The sequence below is a fragment of the Chiloscyllium plagiosum genome, unplaced genomic scaffold (assembly GCF_037043375.1).
Source record: "Chiloscyllium plagiosum isolate Xiang-an unplaced genomic scaffold, Cpla_swu_hap1 HiC_scaffold_10, whole genome shotgun sequence".
NCBI lineage: Eukaryota > Metazoa > Chordata > Chondrichthyes > Orectolobiformes > Hemiscylliidae > Chiloscyllium > Chiloscyllium plagiosum.
In genome coordinates, this window is record NW_028270148.1 from 28,870,253 (window position 1) to 28,893,447 (window position 23,195).

Here is a 23,195-nt window from a genome sequence, read left to right on the forward strand (position 1 = left end):
GACTGATGCCTCTCTTCTCATGGGAAACTATTTAGTTGAATAAATAATCTACACCGTCAAATGTGAAATTTTATGATACTACATTAGGGAGACCAATAGAAATCCAAAATGCAGCAAAAGATTTTAATTGTTTCTTCAGCTGGCCAGACAAATTAGATTTAATACTGGCAAATATGGAATGTTGCAACTTAGGGAGAATGATTGATATATATATATATATATATATCTCTCTGCAACAGGGAAAAATAATTGGAATCCTGTTAATTTCGTAGAATACAGGACCAGGGAGGAATGACTGACTTCTCATTATTGATATCTGTTTTACAAGTCAAGTGTTGTGATCTTTCTAAATCTTTTTTTTCTCTTGTTTTCATGGGAGTTGTGTGATTTCAATGTTCTGGTGTCTTTCAGAGTTCAGGTATATAAGACGCTATCCAGCTTTATCTCCACTGTGTACCTTAACAGTAAGAGCCTGCATTCTTTCTTTCCAAAGCCTGTATTCCTTGACACATTTCCATATATGGTGATACTTTGCAAGATGAGAGTCATCTACATTCATAGGAAAACTGGCTGTCACATTGTATGAGATTTGAATAAGTATCTGAATTCTGCCAAATTGTAAGATTCTTTCCCCTGCGACTAAACCACCGCAGTCAAAGTCTCTTGACACACATAGCTGAGCAAATCGTTTGTGGGCTGCCACTGGATGGGGTATTGTATCTTAGCATGTGTCAAGATTTCACAGCATCACAGTGGAGGAAGATGCATTTTTGCAGACTGTCATGACACCAGTTTTCATTGGTGTTAGTTTACTTAGAGAAGCCATTAAAGCCCACACGTGGAAGGTGGTGTCAGAAGTGGACAGTTAAAAATTGTGTGGATCTTGGAAGGTGTAAGAGAGCTTGTTGATGTTAGAAGTAGCAAGGAATACTTTAGAACTGCAATCTGCAACTTACTGTTACTGGAGGAGTCCGGATGGCTTTGAAATTTCCAGTCTCAGTCCGTGGAGGTGAATGACTGTATGAGACAGTATTGCTTCTTTCAGAGTTGGTACCAAAGTTGAGAATGCTTGAGAACTGAGCAGAAAACTTGAACACAGAAGAGTAGCAAATGTGCTATCAGTACTGTGGAAAGAATGCTAATACCTATTGCACCTTTAAACCGCAGTAAGGAATAGAAAAGCTGGACTGGAGAAATATTGAAAGCTTTGAAGACCTATTTTGATCCATCAACCGTCCATGTGTAACAGCTCAACTCAAAACAAATTAAGGAATATTAGCAGAGCAGTCAGAAAAAGATCAAAGCCATAGGAGAAAATGTAACTATTGTGGAGGACATCCCATATAAGAAAAGTATATAGTCCTAGAGTGGGGAAAGCAGACTTTTAACTGCATGGCGCTAAATCACTTATTGTATGAAAGTGCTTGCGAGAAAGGAGAAACAAAACCTGTTAAGTTGGTAACCAAAAGAGAAAATGCTGGAAAATCTCAGCAGGTCTGGCAGCATCTGTAAGGGGATAAAAGAGCTGACGTTTCGAGTCTAACTGACCCTTTGTCAAAGCTGGTCAAAGCTTTGACAAAGGGTCAGTTAGACTCGAAACGTCAGCTCTTTTCTCTCCTTACAGATGCTGCCAGACCTGCAGAGATTTTCCAGCATTTTCTCTTTTGGTTTCAGATTCCAGCATCTGCAGTAATTTGCTTTTATCCTGTTAAGTTTGTCACTAGATGGATGTCAGATGATCATTCTAACAAATTAGTTTGTACTCAAGGGAACATATACCTTGCAGTCCTGCAGTTAATCAGTGTAACTTATGTGCTGCGATCTACCTATATCCAGGTGGACTGCAGTTCAAGAAGGCCACTTGCTACCACCTTCTCAAGGCCAACTAAGGATAGGCAGTAAATGCTGGCCAGCCAGTGATGCCCACGACACACACATGAATTTTTTTCAAAATAATGTTAACATCGGGTCGAGAGTTGATAAATATTTTTGTGACTGTTAGAATGATGACTGCAGAAGGAGAGCATCAAGTGAACATGAAGTGCCAACGTAGACACTGGTGCTGCAGGCAACATTCTGAGCTTTGCAGACCTGTGTAAATAGATCATGATGATGACCCAACAAGCGCGTCGGTGTGGACTTGTTGGGCCGAAGGGCCTGTTTCCACACTGTAAGTAATCTAATCTAATCTAATCTAATCTAATGAAGCCAGCACAGATAAAGTTGGGGCAATAGGATATAACACTGCTCATTTTAAGAAGGAAAACTAAGTTGTGAGCCCATTGTAATGGGAAGAGGGAATCTGCAGTTCCTGATAGTTGACATCAAGTAATGTCCACTTGTCTCTGTTAAAACAAGTCTAAAACATGGACTGGTAACCTTACATTTACTAGAAGAGATGTGCAACATTTTGCAGGACATCATGCCATTACCGTTTGAGCCATTATTTTTCAAAACAGTAAAAGATTTTTTGCACAGCTATTGGATTCCTCCCCAGTAAGCAGCATCTCATACTAGATGAGTGTGTGTGTGTGTGTGGGTGGGGGGGGGGGAGAGATCACTTCACTTCAGCATCTCTCCATCTGAGAATTCCAGCTACTCTCCAATCCAGCCTGAAAGACAAGAAAGAGAAGTTAAAAAAGAAGGGAGTAAAGAATGTGACTCCTGCAGTCTGGGTTAGCAGAATTGGTAGCAGTGAAGAAACCAGGAAAGCTGAAAGTGTGCATAGATCAAAACAATCTCTGTAGAACTTTTAAGTGATCTCACTCCCCATGATAACTGTTGAAGAAAAGTTTCCACAACTTGTCCGTATCTATCCTGGCATCGAGAATAGTTCAGACCTTTTTTGGTAAATGAAGATTGATAAAAGAATGTTGTTTTCTGGCAACATTCTAGGCTCAATTTGCAATGGGAAATATATATGATTGCTCGTGCCATTTGGCATTTCTACTGCTCCAGAACTGTATACGCTGACAGTATGTGGCAGATTATCTGCTAGTCCGTGGATGCTGTGACACTATGGAAGAAGCCAGTTCAGACCATGATCAGAATCTAAACAACTGCTAGAGAGTTCTTCAAATTAAGGCCCCAAAGGAGACTTGTGCCCACACCATCCCCCTCACCTCCCTCCAAGGCCCCAAAGGAAACTTCCATATCCGCCACAGATTCACCTGCACCTCCACACACATCCTCTATTGCATCCTCTGCACCCGATGTGGCCTCCTCTATATTGGGGAGACAGGCCGGCTACTTGCGGAGCGTTTCAGAGAACACCTCTGGGACACCCGGACCAACCAACCCAACCACCCTGTGGCTCAACACTTTAACTCCCCCTCCCACTCCACCAAGGATATGCAGGCCTTTGGACTCCTCCATCGCCAGACCACAACAAAACGACGGCTGGAGGAAGAACGCTTCATCTTCCGCCTAGGAACCCTCCAACCACAAGGGATGAACTCGGATTTCACCAGTTTCCTCATTCCCCCTCCCCCACCTTGTCTCAGTCAAATCCATCGAATTCAGCACCGCCTTCCTAACCTGCAATCTTCTTCCTGACCTCTCCACCCCCACCCCAGTCTGACCTATCACCCTCACCTTGACCTCTTTCCACCTATCACATTTCCGACGCCCCTCCCCCAAGTCCCTCCTCCCTACCTTTTATCTTAGCCTGCTGGACAAACTTTCCTCATTCCTGAAGAAGGGCTTATTCCCGAAACGTCGATTCTCCTGTTCCCTGGATGCTGCCTGACCTGCTGCGCTTTTCCAGCAACACATTTTCAGTTCTTCAAATTAACCCAAAGCTGAGCAATAAGATGATGATTTGGAGATGTCAGTGTTGGACTGGGGTGTACAAAGTTTAAAAATCACACAACACCAGGTTATAGTCCAACAGGTTTAATTGAAAGCACTAGCTTTGGAAGTGCTGCTTCTTCGTCAGGTCGTTGTGAGGCAGGACCATAAGATGCAGAATTTACAGCAAAGGATTACAGTGTCATGTAGCTGAAATGATATATTGACCAAATCTATAGTCTTTCATCTTTTAGAATGGGTTTGCTGGTTTTGTTTCTTTAATATGTAAATCCCAGAACTACTTTTAAGTCTCATTTTCAAGGTAACTTAAAGTTTTACAACAAAAGGTGCCATCTCAGCTCATTAAAGGTGTGAGGTTAAAGTCTGCCTGTGGTGACATTGTAAACTTTCACTGTACTCCTGTACTTCTGAACTTGTGTGCACTTGACAATAAAACCTAATTCAAACTCTTTCTAGGTGTAATCAATAATTCCATCCTTTTACCGATGCAGTTTGATGAAGAATGTCAGGGAGTGCTGGGGATTGTTGGGTGGGATATTCTTTTATAGTATTTAACATTGTGTCCCCGTGGCCTTTTTTTTAATTCAGATGAAAGAGCTTGTCTGGCTCTGAAAAACATTCTGTTTAACAGCTTGTGGCAGATTGGCATTTAATGTGTACAGATGTTCTCCACTGGCATTACCACGGAGTTCACTTGTGCACGCCATATCCACAGGGAACAAGGCAGTAATCAGGCTGTTGCCAGAAGAGACTTTTGTTTTCTCTTGTACTGTACTTGGGTTGAATGATTAAGTTTTTCAACTTAAAAGTGAAAAACATGTTGAGAAAGTGCAAAAGGCAATGATGTTTAATGGCATGCATCATAGAAAGCTGGGCAAAGTCAGGACGAATATATCAGAAACTAAAATTGAAGAAGAGGACTGAAAGGTTGCTTTCCTAGAGAGTAGAAAGTTAACTACAATCAGCTGACATGGGTGTAAATGAAAAACCAGTTGCATTTCACAAATTAGATTTCTTTTTTTCGTCACATCTGGCTAAAATGAAAGCATGGCAAGTTCACATGGCATTTTAACTTGCATTTGCCTTTTTTGATCAGTCATCAGATGTGGGCTTTGCTGACTGAGCCAGTATTTATTGTACTGCCCTAGTTGCCCTTGAGGAGGTAATAGTGAGATGCGTTCTTGAGCAACTGCATTCCATTTGCTGTAGGTACAACCATAATGATATTAGGGAGGAAGTTCCAGGAGTTTGATCCAGCAACACTGGAGGAATGGTGGCACGTTTCCAAGTCAGGTTTGAAAGTGACTTGCAGGCAAACTTGCAGATGGTGGTGTGACATGCTGATCTTATTATTCTAGATGATAGTCTTGTGGCTTTGGAAGGCACTGTCTACTGAGCCTTAGGAAATTTCTGTAATGTATCTTGTAGATGGTGCACACTGCTCCTACTGAGTGTCGATGGTGGAGGGAGTGAATGTTTGTAGATGTGGTGCCAATCGTAGAATCCCTACAGTGGAAACAGGCCATTCAACCCAACAAATTCACCCCACCCTATAACCCTTATTTCCCTGTAACCCTTATTTCCAATGGGCTGCTTTGTCCTGAATACACTCAAAGTATTTAACTGTTTCGGAACTGTACTCAAGGCAAGTGGGAATTATTCCATCACACTTTTGACTTGTGCCTCGTAGGTAGTGAATAGGTTCTGGAGAGTCAAGAAGTGAGTTACTCACAGCAGGATCTTAGTCTCTGAGCTGGTGTTGAAACCACAGAACCTATATGGCTCGTCCATTTCAGTTTCTAGTCAGTAGTAACCCCAGATAGCGGTAAGAGGCTTGTTGATAAGGAATAACATGATTTAAGAAAATGTAATGGCATACCCGAATTCATGTTCAGGACAATAAAAATTATAATAGTTAAATGATGTTTTGCAACAGTGAGGTATTAAAGGGTGAATGTCAATATTGAGACCAATGAGTTTTATTCTTGAAATGATTTAATGCCCTGTACAGTTGTTTTACCTCTTGCGAGGGGACCTGTTAACAAATTTGATACCTTTTAAAATATAAGAATGGAATTTGAACTTGTGATTTCTGAATTAGTCATCTGGTACAGTGTCTACTTGGCAAGAAGACATGAATTAGTAACCGATTGTAAATATACTGTATGTCATCACCTTTTGGGAGGGCAATGGTGGTTCTTCCAACACATTTTCTTTGCCTGGATCTCTCTTTGGCACTCCTTCCTTTTTACCCCCTACCTTTTCTCCTCCTTTCATATCAATGAATCCTTTCTCACGTTATCTATTCCTCGTTTTGCTCATTTCTTTTTCTTTCCTCCTTGAACTATATTTTTACCTTTTTAAGCCAGATGGCTACCATAGTGTCAATTGTAGAATTGTTTGAATCGTTATGTATTAATCTATTCTTCCATCTTCAACAGGTCAGTCAAAACCTGATTACTTGTTCAGTCGCAATTTCTTTGTATCTCAAACAGAAGAAATAGGTTTGATTTTTTGTCTTCAGGAAGTTTGATTTTGGCCATTCTTTTGATGACAGTCTTGACTCCACCATTTCCTCTGTCCTCAAACATAACTGTCAGCTGAGTTTCTCTTTGAGTATTCTCATCGCATTCCTCATGATCTCGGAGTTCTTTTAACATCCTATCTTCCCTTTACTACTTCATATAGAACTGCAGCCAGTCTTTGTGCTCCACACTCCCCGCTCCCTACAACGTTGCCATCTGACATGATGTTTTCTAGTCCAGTTATGTCAATTGTGCAATCTCTGACAACCATCTCTGATTTCTTTTTTGTATTTCTCACTACTCTCTTCCTTGCAGGTCTGCCTTGGGAAGAAAAAGACTCTACAAGCACTTGCAATTCAGATTCCTACTGGTCTGTTTTTGCACAATGCATTCACGACGTTTCTTCTTAACAAATCGAGTTCATCCTTCACTCTTGTGCTAGCTGTTCCCAGTCTGTCACAGCCTCAGTTTTAAATTTCTTACTCTTATTAAAATCTTCCATTGCTTCTCCGCAGTCTATCTCTGCAGGCCACCTCCAGCTCTATATCCCTCTGAATGCTGCTTTAATTCTACACTCTCAACCATCCTCCATTTTCATTGCTAACAACGGCACAGCCCATGCACTAAAGAATGAAACTTCCTCCCTACACCTTTCTGTACCTCGAACTTTCTCTCTTCCTCGAGCAGGCTTCCTAAAATCTACTTCTTGAAATGCGCATTCAATGCAAGGTGAACAAGATGCTTAGTTTTGTTTTCATGCGAAATGTGACCTCGCATTCAAGAGTTGAATTCTTGTTCCATATTTAGGAAGGTTAATTTTGCATTTCTTGCACACCAGCTCAGTGCAGGAAAGATAGACTGCCTGCTTTGGTTTCTCGACGTTTTCCTCTCTGGACCGTATCTAATCATTATTTCATCAGTACTACTCTGATTAGTGCTCATCTGAATTTTCCTCTGTTCCTTGTAAGCTCCTTGTCTGCCATTCTATATTTCAGTTGTACAGCCTTTTACTCGAATACATTCTTTTGTCACATATTTAAAGGAACCAGAAGCTTAAGCACTTTTTGTCAGGATGACTACTAAAGCTACTGGAATGTCATCCCGACCCTTGTTATGGCTAGGCATCATCTTCTTGGAGAGGATGCCATTCCACTGGCCTAAGCTGCAGCTTTTGAGGCACAGCTTGGAAATCAGTACCTGTTCATTCCACCTGGGGTTCCATGTCTTAATGACAGGATAATGACATTCAGATACTGTGCCTTTGGTGCCACCCTCCATCCCTGGCAGCCATGTTCATTACCACGATGGTGCTGAGTAAATTTTCCATGTTTCATATACACCAGATTGTATGCTTTTTTTTAGTATTTTCTTCTACAATTTATCAGTCCTGTGGACAGGAAGAATACATCGCAGGTTAATTAGTGATCCTATTTCTCCTTCCACCCCCTCAAAATTACCAATCATGCTATTTTGTTTGCCGCAGTTATGTCCTTTATATAATAGATTATCCTTCATTGTCATATATTCCAGTACAGTCAAAAGATTTTACAATGGCTGCCTCTAATGTTGCCATCTTAGGTACAAGTACCTAGGTACAAATCTTGGATAAAAAGAGGAATAAAAGGAAAATTACTAGCGTTACTTAGTGTTTAAATAAATTAGAAGTAAGGTAGTTATAACATAGTTAAAGGATTAATATTACAGTCCGGTAAAGCATTTCAGATTGAATTTACATTGCAGGAGATCTGTGAGCATGTGGTGTGACTGCCTGCACCAGACTCCAGTCCAAAAACAGTCCTGCTCTGCTCCAAGCCTGCAATCCTCCCTGCACCAGCACTTAGGTGCACCAACTTGCAGTGCTCTGAGACTCACTTTTCCTCTCATAGATCTCCAGGACACACTTTCCCTTGCACAGCTCCGGGATTGCTAAAAAGAGAGAAAAGGAAAAACACAGGTGAAGCCAAGGAGTTCCAGATGGAGCGAATACTTGGCCTTTGTCCAAATCTTTCTCACGCTGGTGAAAAAGAGGATCTGAGTGATAAGTACTAAGGATCTAATAATAAAGAAATAAGCTCCTGATGCTATTCTGTCCCCATTCCCCGGACCAATGAAAGATGGAGTCATTTGGAGCAGATTTGTGCGAGTTGGAAATGTAATTGTCTCAGAATATGCTCAAAGTTTTGCAAGAGAGCATTTTCTCAGATTTTCAGTGTCACTCACCACATACCCCGAAGTTATAATTCTGATTAAACATTAATGAGCAGAGATTGTTCATTATGCTACAACTCTAATTGTTCAGACACAATGCTTATAATGCATGCTATTAAAGTATCGACTGAGGAAATAAGCTGATGGGGTTTATAGGAACTTAGTTTGACAGTTTCCTGAAAGCAGTTGGCACTTGAAGGCTCATTTTGTACTTGAAAATCAACAGGAAGTTATGTCAAATGTTCAATTATGTTATTGTAAATTTACTGTCACAATAATTGTGAAATGACATCATGCTGGAGAAGTTCAGCGGGTCTGGCAGCAACTGGAGAGACAGAGAGAAACAGAATTGATGTCTTGGCTCCAGTATGACTGAGCTTTAGAACTGAAAGGGGCTGGGAAGTGGTGTTTTCTATGCTGTTGACATACAAGGAGTAACTGCAACAGATTATAAAGGTGTCCAGAGCAAAGGAAAAGTGATTTAGTTTCTCCATAATTCCTTTATTAAAAAAACAAATGGGTGTAAATGATAAATGTGAAGAAACAACTGCGCCCATTCTCATGAAAGTATGGTGAACAAGACACGGATGGTTGTTTAATTAAAATGGAGGATAGAGGTCAGGCTGTGAAGTTGTGGAGCTCAGTATTAAGCTTTAGAACTGTAAAGTGCTTGAGCAGAAATTGAGGAGTTGATTCTCCAGCTTGCGACAAGCTTTGTTGGATCGCTGTAGCAGGGCCAGCCTGGGAATGTTAGCATGGGAGCTAGACGGTTTAGTGAAATGGCAAACAAGTGGACAGAGTTGGAGGTGTTCAGCAAAGTAGTCACCCACTCTGCATTTGGTCTTGTCACCATCAAATTGAATGCATTGTGAGCAGTGCATACAATGAATTAGGTTGAAAGAATTACTCAAGTGAGCTGTTGCTTCACCTTGAAGGTATGGTGTGGGCCTTGGACAGAGAGGAGGGAGGAGACAATGGGCAAGTGTTAAACCTTATGCAGTTGCATGAGTATATGCCATGGGGTGTGAAATGTGTTAGGAGTGAAGGAGGAGTGGAATAAGTTTTGTGAAGGGACCGGCTCATATGGAGTGCTGACATTTAAGGGGGAGGTGAGATACATTTGGTCGTGGCATTGTGCTAGAGGTGGCTGAAATAATGGAAGATAATCCTTTGAGTATGAAAACTAGTGGGTTAGAAAATGAGGAATGCACCCTTTTGTTCTGGAAGGAAAAGGAAGTGCCAGAAATGGGTCAAACATGATTGAGGGCCCTATGATTCTCAGTTGGAGAAAAAGGAGGACATTATCAGAGACACTTTGGCAGAAGATGGCATCATCAGAATAGGTGTGATCGAAATGGAGAAATTGGGAAGATTGGGATGGAGTCCTTGCAGGAAGTAGAGTGTGAGGAAGTGTCATCGAGAGGAGGAGCAGCTGTGGGAGTTGATGGGTTTGTAGTGTCTATTAACAGACAGCCTGTGCCCAGAATTAGGAATCGTGAAGGCAAGTAAGGAAAGAGCCTGTAGCTAGTCCCAATGAATGTGAGAGAAGGCTGGAAATTGAAAGCAAAACTGATGATTTTTTTAACCCTAATTCCAGATTAAAGCGTCAATGACATAATTGATGTATCAGAGAAGGATTGATGCTGGGAAATGTCTCGCCTACCCCACATTGAGACAGACTTAGCTGGGGCCCATGCAGATAAAAGAAAGAAAGTGAGGATTGCAGATGCTGGAGATCAGAGCTGAAAAATGTGTTGCTGGAAAAGCGCAGCAGGTCAGGCAGCATTCAAGGAGCAGGAGAATCGACGTTTCAGGCATAAGCCCTTCATCAGGAATATTCATTCCTGAAGAAGGACTTTTGCCTGAAACATCGATTCTCCTGCTCCTTGGATGCTGCCTGACCTGCTGTGCTTTTCCAGCAACACATTTTTCAGCCCATGCAGATAAACACAGCCACACCTTTAGCTTGGAGAAACTGGGATGAGTTAAAGGAGAAATTGATCAAGTGGTCCACCGGACTACAACTGCACCACCCTCATCGATAGGTTCGATGATATAGTCAGGATTAAGCCTGCGAGAGAAGAATTGTGAAGCACACTGGAACATCTTTGTATCTGGGTCTGAAAGGGTTAATGCAAAATGAGACCGTAAGCACCACTCACTGTGATGTCACATGCACTTTGTGTGGGAAACAGCTGAGGATCTTGAGGGAGAGAGAGCCTATCATTTCCTCCTCTAACTCTAACATACAAATGTAATCTCTATCTAGTTGCTAACATGCCTTCAACTTTTACTTGTTCAATACAAGAGCTTATAGTTTGACCGGGGTTTTTTTTTCTAGCCCATAAGACCAAGCATGCTCTGTATACTGAAGAGAGCAATGACAGTAAAGCTATCACATGAGGGGGTGCAGTTCTTGGTTTAGTTGCACATCGAACAATTGAATTCTGCACTAAGTAACTCATTTCAGGACTCCCCAAAGTCTGTCCAGCATTTACAAGGCACAGGTATGTTTTGGAAGACTCCCTGCCTCCCTTGATGGTGCAGTTCCAACAGCTGTCAAGAAACTTGTCACCATCCAGTAAAAATTAGCCTGCTCGATTGATACCCTATTCACCATCTTCCACATTCATTCACACCATGATTACAGCACTCTGGCAACAGTGTGTACCATCTATAAGATTCAATCACCAAAGATCTTCTGAGAGCAGCTTCCAAACCCAGGACCTCAACCATCTCAAACAACGAGGGCCAGAGATACGTGGAACAAAACCACCTGCATGTTTGCTGCAAACAACACTCCTTTCTGACTTGGAACTATGTTCTCCATTGCCATTTGTTCCTTGAGTCAAAATTCTGGAACCCCCTTCCTAACAACAGTGAACATCTCCTTACATCCCAAGGATGACAAAATGTCAAGAAAGTGACTTGCCATCAACATTCCCTCTACGCTGGTCAACCACTGGGAAGCTCTGCACATGCCAATCACTGCTTCTGGAAGTTGTTGCTGGACATAAATCGAGGACGTTCGGGCAGTGGGAATTGAGTATAGGAGTTGGGAGGTCATGTTGTGTGTACAGGACATTGGTTAGGCCACTTTTGGAATACTGCATTCCATTCTGGTCTCATTGCTATAGGAAGGATGTTATGAAACTTGAAAGAGTTCAGAAAAGATTTACAAGGGTGTTGCTGGGTTGGAGGATTTGAGCTGCAGGGAGAGGCTGATTAGGCTGGGGCTATTTTCTCTGAACATTGGAGGCTGAGGGGTGGCCTTATAGAAGTTTATAAAATCATGAGTGGCATGGATAGGCTGAATAGTCAAGGCCTTTTCCCCCAGTGTAGGGGAGTCCTGAATAGAGGGTGTAGGTATAAGTGAGAGAGAAAAGATTTAAAAGGAACCTAAAAGGGCAACTTTTTCATGCAGAGGGTGGTGTATGTATGGAATGAACCATCAGAGGCAGTGATGGAGGCTAGTACATTTAAAAGGCATCCAGGTGGGTGTAATAAAAGGAAGGATTTGGAGGGATATGAGCCAAATGCTGGCAAATGGGACTAGATTAATTTAGGATAACTGGTCAGCATGGATGAGTTAGATCAAAGGATCTGTTTCATGCTGTACATCTCTATGACACTCTATCTGATTTGTATTTTAAGCTTGAAGCACTATTACTGACTTTATCCAAAATTCACATTGTCCACATTTATTGTTGCAAGTGTTGCAACCAGACACTGGGCAAAATTTCTCTCCTTATTGTAGTTCCAGATAGATACCCTAATTATTAAGCCCACGCGTCTGGAAGGATGAAAGCGCTCCCTCTCCTTTTCACCCTTCCCCTTTCAACAAGATTGTTTTCTTTAATAATAGATCCCTCCCTTGATGCCTTTCTCCCAAAGGCATGTATGTTTTAAAAGGAGATGATTTACCCATGTTTTCTTGAGTTAACAAGAGTAATTTTATTGTCACTGGGTGGTTCGTGAAGAGTAGATTATCATTCGTTGTTGGTTGAACAGTCAGTTTCAGGATTCTTGGTCTTTATAGTTTAGGTCAACTCCATATCTCGTTTATCCTTTGGTGATTGACTGGCAAAACTCACAGCAAGAGAATTTTTTTTGTCCTGTTTTCTCCTTGCTGCCGGATTAGCTTCTAACACTCTAAGCAAGAGACTCCTTTGACCTGCAAAGCATGGGTTACTTTCTCAACACACTGATGCTCAAACCTTAGCTCGTGCTTATGATACCATCTGCTCCTCAACTGCCTTCATTAGTAGTGGGGGAAAAGGTGAAGCTGGAAGAACAATCTAATGGTTGTCTAATATCATTGCTACAGACTAAGGGCAGTAGTAAAAGTGACAACGATTTGAAATGAGCACCAGATCTTTCCTTAGAGTTTCTAATCTTCAATACATTCCCCAACCCATCTACTGCGGCAAAAAAATGTGAAAAAGCAGCCTAACTTTGCAGAAAATTAATTTGAAGTGTGTTCCTAAAGTCTGAAGTTAGATAGCTTAAATCTCCAACCAAATGATCCAACATTTACATGAAAGAAACATCTTTACTGTTTTAGCCTGAAGATACAATTTGTAAAATGTGTACATTTTTGATAAACTTTTTAAAGCCACCCTGAAACATTCCTTTTGCATTAACTTCAACTCTGAGGGAAGAGTTCAATGCTGCTAAAAATCCATCACAGTTGAAGCTTTTTTTTAGTTTAGTCCAAGAACACAGTGAATTGATTTGTTTCTGCAAATGTTGCCAAATGTTTGACATTTAACATTACAAATGGAGAAAGTCAGTTTTGTACGTGACGTGTACCCGAATACTTCAAAGCACTCCACGTGCCAATCAATATCTTTCCACAATGGTATGTACAGTAAATCAGTCAACAATGATGTTTATAGTGCAAATTGTATTGAAAACCAAGCAGTTACCTTAGCTCTATTAGGCAAATGCAACTCTCTTTCTGAGTAATATAATATTCTACTTATTGTTAATTACTTGTAAGCAACTTCATGGTGAACAAGCTAATTAAACTTTTGAGTTTCAAAATTTTATGTAGCTCTTAAATTGTTCCCAATATTCTCTGCCATCACTTTTAAGCCTTCATTTTATACAGAACTGCCCATTTTCCTACTACTTGGTCCTTATTCGAGCTAAGTTTTATTGGCCCCATCTGCTGTCACATATAGAGATGATAGTGTTGGTGCTTTGGAAACAATCATTTTTTCCATGGACAGCCACTTTTGTTCAAAGTTGCTGTGTGCATTTTATTATCCAGATTTCTGATCTGCATTTTTAGGTCAGCGTTGCCATGATCACATTGTGTTTGCCTACTTGTTTATTATAGCCATTTCACAATGGACTGCACATCTGCAGAATAACTGCTTTTGGTTTGTTTTCTTTGTAGGATCAAAGAAGCAGAAGCACATGTACATAGTCAAAAGAAAGAAAGGTCTTACTCTGTCAAGGAAAAAGTCAAAACTGGGATGGTGAGTTGATGTCTTGCAAAATGATGAACTCCAAGCCTTCTGGGATGATTAGGTTTACCATCTACTTGACTCATGCGACAACTTTTCTTTTCTCTGAATTATTAACTCTGGCCTCAGAAAGAAGAACTTTATGTTGGCCATGACTGTGTTGAAAGAACTCATGGGAAACTATTTTAGAAGCTGAAAGAAAATGCTGCATTTTCGTGCAGGGTTGAACATGGCTCAGTTGGTAGTACCGTTCCCTTTTCAGTCATGGGTTGTTGAGTCAGGTCACAATCTGAAGACATGACCACATATTATTTCACAGGATGTGGGCATCACTTGCTAAGCTGACATTTATTGTCCAGAGGGCAGTTAGGAGTCAACGACATGGCTGTGAGTCTGGAGACACATGTCAGCCAGGCCAGGTGAGGACAACAGTTGACTTCCCTAAAGGGCAATAGTGAACCAGAAATTTAGTTTTTTGCATCCATCAACACTGGTCATCATTAGACCCTTAATGCCAAATTTTTGTTGAATTTAAATTCCACCATCTTCCATGCCGCAATTTGAACCCATGTCCCCAGAGCGTTCCGGGATTTTTGGATTAATAGTCTCGCGATATACCAGTGGGCCATTGCCACTGAAGGAGAGCTACACTCTGTGTTATTTTCGGCTGATTGTTAAAGTGAGGCCTTTCTGCTCTTTTTGGCAGATGTAAAGTTATTACAAAGAAGAACACGAGCATTCTGCTTGATGATCTGGCCAATATTTAACCTTCATTCAGAATTACTAAGAAACAAGCTATCTGGAAGACTCTATTGCCAACACTTCATGGTTGTAAAGTGCTTTGGGTTGCACTGATCTTGTGAAAGCTACAACAGAAATGCATTTTTGTGCTTTGGAAAATGGAAATTATCAATGTGGTTTTGTATTCCATTAGAATAATCATACTTTTTCAAAAAAAACCCACTGAAGCTCCAACATATTAATAATAGGAAGCTGTGTTTAGTTCACATGTTAATGAAAAGTTAAAGTGCAAATCACATCACCTTGCCAACTATAGTTAAGTCCTGTACAGCACAGCATACAGGTCCTGGAGTTATTTGAGATGCAGGTCAATGAAACCTTGGGGCCAAATGCATTAGCAGGTTCAATTTAACAAAGTTTATGATCAACATATGGGAATGAAGAGGCCCAGAATGAAAAGTTGCCACCATCACAACAATGTGTTGAGAAGTATACTCCAAGTAGACAGCCTGAAATTGCTGTCATGTCAGGATTATAATGGCTTCCTGTGTTAAGACCATAAGAGCATAAGACATAGGAGCGGAAGTAAGGCCATTCGGCCCATCAAGTCCACTCCGCCATTCAATCATGGCTGATGGGCATTTCAACTCCACTTTCCCGCATTCTCCCCGTAGCCCTTAATTCCTTGTGACATCAAGAATTTATCAATTTCTGCCTTGAAGACATTTAGTGTCCCAGCCTCCACTGCACTCTGTGGCCCACCACTCTCTGGCTGAAGAAATGTCTCCACATTTCTGTTCTGAATTTACCCCCTCTAATTCTAAGGCTGTGTCCACGGGTCCTAGTCTCCTCGCCTAACGGAAACAATTTCCTAGCATGCACCCTCTCCAAGCCATGTATTATCTTGTAAGTTTCTGTTAGATCTCCCCTTAATCTTCTAAACTCCAATGAATACAATCCCAGGATCCTCAGCCGTTCCTCATATGTTAGACCTACCATTCCAGGGATCATCCGTGTGAATCTCCGCTGGACACGCTCCAGTGCCAGTATGTCCTTCCTGAGGTGTGGGGACCAAAACTAGACACACTCGGAATGTGGGCATCACTAAGCAGTTATTGATGAGTGCTGCCTTGATAGCACTATTGGCGACATTTTCCATCACCTTACTGATGATCGACAGTATACTGACTGGGTGGAAATTGGCCAGTTAGGTTTGTCTTGCTTTTTATGTCCAGGGCATACTTGGGCAATTTTCCACATTGTCTTTTCCAGTGCCTTGGTCGATGCCAGGTGATCCACCTGGATTCATTTCATTGACGTTGTAGTGATTGGTACAACTGAGAAGATTGCTAGGCCATTTCAGAGGGTGATTGAGAGTAAACCGCATTGTTGTGGGTCTGGAGTCACATGTAGGCTAGATGGGTGAGAATGAATGGATTTCCTTCTCTGAAGGATATGAGTGAGCCAGATGGGATGTCTGACAATCAATGTTGGTTTCGTGGTCATCAATAGATTCTTAATTGCAGTTTCGCTTTATTGCATTCAAATTCCGTTATCTGCCATGGCAGGATTCAAACTTGGGTTCACAGAACATTACTTGGGTCTCTGGATTAATAGTCTAGTGATAGTACCAGTAGGCTGTCTCCTGAGATAATTTGATATGGCCTTTGGCCGTCACTAAGTAAGGTGTTCATCCTGGTCAAGTGTCTGAAAATGCCAGTTGAAGTCTCAAATGGGAAATTAGATGTGGGGCTTAGGGCCTGCAATGAGTGTAGGATCACTACTTTATCCAATTGGAATAAGACATCTGCACTCGATTCAGGCAAATACCAGAACGTACATTGTCATCTTTGAAATCATTTTCCTCTCCACTCAAAAATGGTGAGCATGTCCCAGCTCAGTTTCTTCAATTTTGTCAAAGTGCACTTGTCAATTCAGTCAGTGTCAAGACAGAAGCAAAAAGTTTTTTCAAAGCAAGGTATTGATCCATAATCTCTGAGCGGCTCATGCTATTTTAGTGATGATATCAGTGTTAAGGGAAACCTTGAATGATGAAGGGAATTGACTTATCAATGATGACACTTCAGACTTTCCTGCCAATTCTTCCCTGATCTATTGTTGCTTGTGAAAGAAGCAGTTGGAAGATGATTATTATTGTTCCAAACGACAGTGGAAGTCACTGGCACCATCTTGTACTTGAGCTAGATTTCACCCTTTAAAATAATGATGTCGAGGCATGTGGCAACATGATACTGACTTTATAGCGCGTTCACTGAATCAAACTTTCAATTGAACCTGAGAATACTCTTGTGCTTTTAAGGAATGTGTTTCCTTTCAATAATCTGCAATAAGAGTGGAAAATGGGATGGCAAAGGCCTAGTACAGATATACAATCCTTTATCCGACACCCTCGGTACCAGCTGGTTTTCGGAATTCAGGATTCTTCGAATTTCGGAGTAAGTGACAGTTTAATGGTGAAATTTCATTAAAAATCTTAATGAACAGCAAACGCATCCGTGAGTACTACGGGCCCTGAGACAGAATTGACGCCTGCCTGGGTCACGACCCCATGTCACATCTGAGTGCTGCGGATTGAGTGGGTGTGGAGTTAGGTTAACAGTTTGCATTCCAAACAATCTTGTTAATGAGAAAAAAACTTCATGAAAATAGTTCGGATTTCGGATAAAGGATTGTCTACCTGTAATAATATCACCAGACTATTAATCCAAAGTTCAACTATTATCTGGGGACCACATGGATGGTGGAATTTGAATTCAATTAGAAAAAAATTTATGTTGAAATAAAAAGCTGCTGATGACCATGAAACCATTGCCGATTGTCAAAAAGACCCATCTGGCTCACTAACATCCTTCAGGAAAGGAAATCTGCCCTAGTAAACCATTCAGTTCTAGGGTAGCTATGGATGGGCAATAAATGCTGGCCAGCCAGCATCCTCCATGTCGTATGAGTGAATAAAAAAATCTTCAGTAAAACAAGCAAAGCTCAAACAGCAAAGTAGTGTTGCACAGGTTTGAAAAATAGAAGTACATAAGAGATTTACTTTGGTGGACTTCACCAGTCCTTTGAATTCAAAGTAAAGTTAAATTCAGGAGAACTTTGTTTACAAACTTACTTTCTTTTAAGCTGTTATTGTAAAAAGCATTGTATCTCAAATGAAATGTGCAATTATTCAATTAAAGTAAAAGCAAATAACTGAGAAGCAGTAATAATATGCCTCAGGATCTTGACTTAGATTTCACCATAGAGGTACAGTGTCCAAAAATTGAGCTTTTTTTCTTCCTCAGATTGTTTTGTGTTTTAATTAACCCATTCTTATTTTATGTTATAGTATAATTCTGTGCTTTAAACATTTGGCCCTGAAATGTATTCCTCTGTTTCAACTATACCAGTGGACCCAGTGTTGTAGAAAATTTTACTCATTGTTTTTTATTTACCTAATGTTTCTAGTCAAATATCCTCCAACATGTAGTAGAATAAGCCCATATTGTTAGTAGTTATAAACACAATAATTCTGTAGCTCTGAAGAGTATGGCTATTATTCATCAAGTACATAGTTGTGAAAAAAAGAAAAGCATTCATTCATACTCTTCATATCACTAGCCCAGCAATAGGATCAATTAATAGAAATGCTGCAAGAGAGTTTTCAACTATTTCTTCTTGGTTTTACTTTATTCCTTTCAGTGTCCTCAAAGGCTGTAGGAAAGATGCTCGTAAGGATTACTTTCCTTCATTGCCGAGGCAAAAGGAATTTTTTATAATGTGTCTTCCAGATGTTAAACAAGGTGGCAAATATACATACATTATAAGAAACAGAAGGTCTGTATCCCACCCTTGGAAGATCAGTCACTCCTACTAGATATCAGAGATCAGCCTTTTTTTTTAAAACTAAAATTCTTCTATCCTGCTATTTCCTTATGTCGCTAAATGAAAAATTATGCTTTATAATTCTATACTTTTAGCCGCCTTCTACCTTTATGACTTTAGCCAATAGTTCTGGAGAGTCCCCTGCTGTTTTCAGACAGAAGGACTTCAAGAGTATGCAATATATAAAGTGGCATTGGGTTCCTTGTGAAAATGTGTCAAAATATATAGTTCGCCTTCTATCGATTCATCTTGGTTGAATTTGTGTTTGTATTTGTGTAAATGAGTTATGATATAACATGCAAATTTTAACCACTTCTATTTTTCTTTTACAGAAAGCAAAAGTGACCATGAAAGACAAGCGCGTTAATGAAACTTATCCTTAGAAATTAAAGAGTAGATACGTAACAGCTTTCCCTTCAACTTTTCTGTTTGTATCCATGTAACAGCACATATCACACTCTTTTATGTCCATTACATAGAGGAGATGTTATAACTTACAATTTTATTGATGATGTTCAGCCATATTACTGTACTACTCTTTACATCTGTTATTTAAAGGGCATCTCATTCACTGACTGCATGCTCAATAGAGAAGCAAAATCTTCTGGGAAGTGTTTCAGAGCAAACTTCGGACCTGAGGGGATGCTGGGATTTTCAGGTCTTTAATCAGTAGCTAATGAGCTGATGACTTGTTGATGAGGACAACGCAATCAGTGGTTGAAGTTGTTTGATCCTTCCACTGGTAATGTGTATTTTACATCAAATATATATATATATATCTATATTCCAGAACAGAATTAATGTAATCGTTTGGACAGATTCTGAATTTTTGTCCAAATGGATAAACATGAACAATGCATGAGAAATAGAACAGTTATTTTCTTAAATAATACTTTATAACCCCTGACTTGCTGTACTCAACAAGGTATAAGCATGGGCAAATTTCATCGTGAAGGGATAATCAACTCAATTAAAAGTTGCAAATATTTTGAATTTGGTTAGGATGAGCTGTGAAGGAGATTACAGGTTGCCTGTGGTAGACATTTCCTAATATTAAGGTGGAGCTTTGTCTGCTGGGGGTGATTTTGGCACTGAAATGCACTACTGTTCAGCTTTTACTAGGATTAAGTTCTAAAGCTATTATAATAACATTTATCTGTACACCTCATAGTTTTTTGTGTTTTTAATGTAAATTTGGTGTCTTACTGCTGTTCATAAGACAAGATATTAAATTATTTAAATGTAGGTATATAACAGCATGTCGACTTTAGATTCTATTGTGTCAGGATAACTTATATTTGTATAATGCTGTAAGTTGACAATAGTCTGTTAAAATCGCCAAGTGCAATACTGTATTTAGTATTTCTATTTGGAGTTTCTTTCCACAACTGTTAATTTATATAAAATGTACTGTAGGTTTTTTCAGATAAATAAAATTTGACTAATACTCGTGTTTTTCATGGAATATTTAACTGTGTTGTGCTCTACTTATTAAATGCAAGAGTAATGTTTCACTTGGAAAAAATACAAAATACTGTGGCTGATCAGGGTCATTTAGCTCAGTTTAGCTGGATGGCAGAGTGGTATAGAGTGATGCCAACAGAGTGGGTTCACTTACCACAAAGAACCCTTCATCACAACTTCTCCCCTCACCTGCAACGTGTTGACTATCAAGTTAAATGATTATCAGTCATTACTCTATAATGAGAGAGCAGCTCAAGATCTGGTAAGACTATGGTAACTACCTTTACTGCAGATGATGCAAATCTGTATTGCAGGTAATTCTCATATAAAGTGTGTTCCGGCAGTATGATTTGGCTTTAATGTCACTGAAGAATTAAGGAATGGTTTTTTTCAAGAGCGCTTATCTCTGTTCGCAATAGCACAATTCCAGTGGGGATTGTTTCGCATGCTTTGTTCTGCACATGTGCCCATGTCAGCTGCCAGCAGGGTGAGAGAGGTACAGTACATTGAGCAGCTTCATCTCAAAAATTAAACTCATGAATGTTCATTGTTGTCCCTCAGAGACATGAGTATTCTTGTATAAGCCCTGTATGTCTCCTGCAGGACTGCATTACTCTTATGCATACCATTTGCCTTTCTAATTTGTTCTTGTACCTGCATATCGCACAATCTAAACCAACCCCCAAGCATCGACCATAACCATCCACTTCTGCAATAGCAGCTACAACTGAAGGTGGTGGTGATGATGACTCTCTGTCCCTGCGATAACAATATTTTTTTCAATGTAATGTGTTAAATTTACTTTTGTTTTGTTAATAAATATAACTTAAACCTTCTTTGTGTTGGGCTTTTGGGTGATTTTTGAGCAATCGTGAGTATTTTCTTTTGCTAGTCTGCACCAAACCCCACTTTTCCCAGAGGCCCCATATTTCTATGAAGTACTTTTCTGTTAAGGAGATTTCACTGGAATGCAACTGAGGCATTATAGGAGAACTACCTGTAACTGATAAAATTCCAAACAGTCATTTAAGTGATAACTGTTTCACTCTCCATAGATGCTATCGGATTTGCTGGGCTTTTTATTCAGGCATGTTTTCCTTTAATCAAGCGTGAATAGATTTTTTTCATTTCTGCTTGTGAAGTAAAAGTAAAAACCCATTGGTTGCACTACAGCCTTTGTTTTCTTCCCAACATTTTCTTTTATGCAACATGACAACCTAAAACTGAAAATGCAGTGCTTAGTAAACTTGATGTCTCTATCTCCCAGATACAAATCAAGACCTTGCCAATAATTTGCAAGCAGTAAATCCATCCTAATCAGTTGACCTTAAGAGGAACCAGCAAGAAGCCAAACCAAGAATTTGAACTCTCAAATACAAAAGTTAGCAGTTAATGTTGCAATTCTCTTGAGATGCCCTAAGTGCAGTCTAACATATTTGTGGTTGAATTTATGGCATACTTTTATCACACATTCTAATCACTACACATTAACAAGAGGTTATGGTCTATAAATTAATCAAGTCAACAGCAGTAGACTGGACTGAAACACAAATGGACTCATTTGTCAATATTACCTGTGGTGATTGCACTAATCTGACAGAGGAATTGCTGATGTCACAATAATACACTAATGTTAATACACTAGATACAAAATCTTAAAAGAAGGATAAGCAATCCATGTTGCGACAAAAGGATTTTAGCATACTAGAAGTCCATGCTTTTATGTTTGGGTCATCAATTGGTTTCTATTTCAATTGTGGTATGTGTCAACACTGAAACGTTTTTTTTGTTCTGTCACTTGATTGGTTTTGTGGAAGCACCTTTGTCTCAGGTTTTTAAAAATAACTAATTTGCCACTTTGTATTTCAGGTATAGTTTTGTGCTTGAACACTGCACTCCCCCTCAGTGTTTTTGCCTTTGTGTGTTGTGTGTTTCCATATCAGTCCTGGTTTTCACACATTTACAAAGATTGCTTGTGCGAATTTAACAGGCAAGCTTTCAAAACAAACTTGAAAGGTACGAAAGCCACTTGGGGAGATTCACTTAAAGGTTAGGAAACAGTAGGCATTGAATAACTTTTTTTTGGCAATAACATTCCATCACCATTTAGAAGTTTGAAAAACTTTTCTAAACATTTAAACATAACAGTAAATTGATTTCCTGATCATCTTCACACGTGTTGCACTTTCAATATGACCACATGTACTGTTGGACGGAATACCTACAGCATAGGATTTTGTTTCTGTAGTTATTAGCTTCTTTTCCTTCTCATTTTAAAAGTAATGAACTCGACCAAACAACTGTGTGCAGTTATTTTTTTAAAACACCAATCCACGTCTGTTTGTCAGACATTAACTAAACTATACACAATGATGTAAGAATTCACTTCTATGAAATAAAAGCTATAACTCTTCATAAGATATGTTTCTGCTAAATGGTCCCAAATGTAAAATGTGGGGTCAAAAAAAGAGGCAATAATTTTAAACATTTTATTGCCTCCCAATAGTCCACTATCCTTTTGGAATCAGGTTACTTGTATATAAAGGCATAACTCTGACTTCCTTCTGCTTTGCTGATTGAAAATCAAGTGGTTCTGTAGAATGTCAGTAATGAAAGTGGAAATATGAGCTAATTTCATTCAATTGTGAGTGACCAATGTTTTAGTGATTGAGATTTGAATATGAAATGCAATCTTTCTTCATTTTCTCCTTCCAACATTTATAATTGAAGGACAACATGGAGAGTAGTGGTGATATCATTGCATTAATTAATGAAGGAAAATATTTGGTAACAGATCTTTCCAGTGTATTTTGAGAATATGCTAGCAACTATTTGCATATTATTCAGATTTCCGGTCAACAATAATTATTATTTTCAGTGATAATTTACAACACTTGATCACATTGGCCTAACTCAAAATGATACATCACTTAGAGGCAATTCAGCCTATTATGGCTGTGCAAGCTGTTTAACTTGACTATCAAATTATTACCATACTCTTGTGCTTTTTCCCTTTGAAGATCACTCTGATTCTGTTTAGAATATTACCACCACTAAGATAATTTATGTTCCCTTTCCTAGCCTCTGT

At 39.7% G+C, this 23,195-nt stretch overlaps 1 protein-coding gene across 1 annotated transcript in view; it reads left to right on the forward strand.

Annotated features, from left to right (window-relative positions):
- The window catches only part of fmn2b (formin 2b), a 479,925-nt gene extending 458,988 nt beyond the window's left edge, over window positions 1–20,937 (forward strand). Inside the window, exons 18-19 of the mRNA XM_087990994.1 lie at window positions 13,948–14,029; window positions 18,976–20,937. Of these exons, the coding sequence (XP_087847120.1) occupies window positions 13,948–14,029; window positions 18,976–19,026 (133 nt within the window). The 3' untranslated portion in view covers window positions 19,027–20,937. The remainder of the gene's footprint in view (window positions 1–13,947; window positions 14,030–18,975) is intronic.
- The last annotated feature ends 2,258 nt before the right edge of the window (window positions 20,938–23,195 follow it).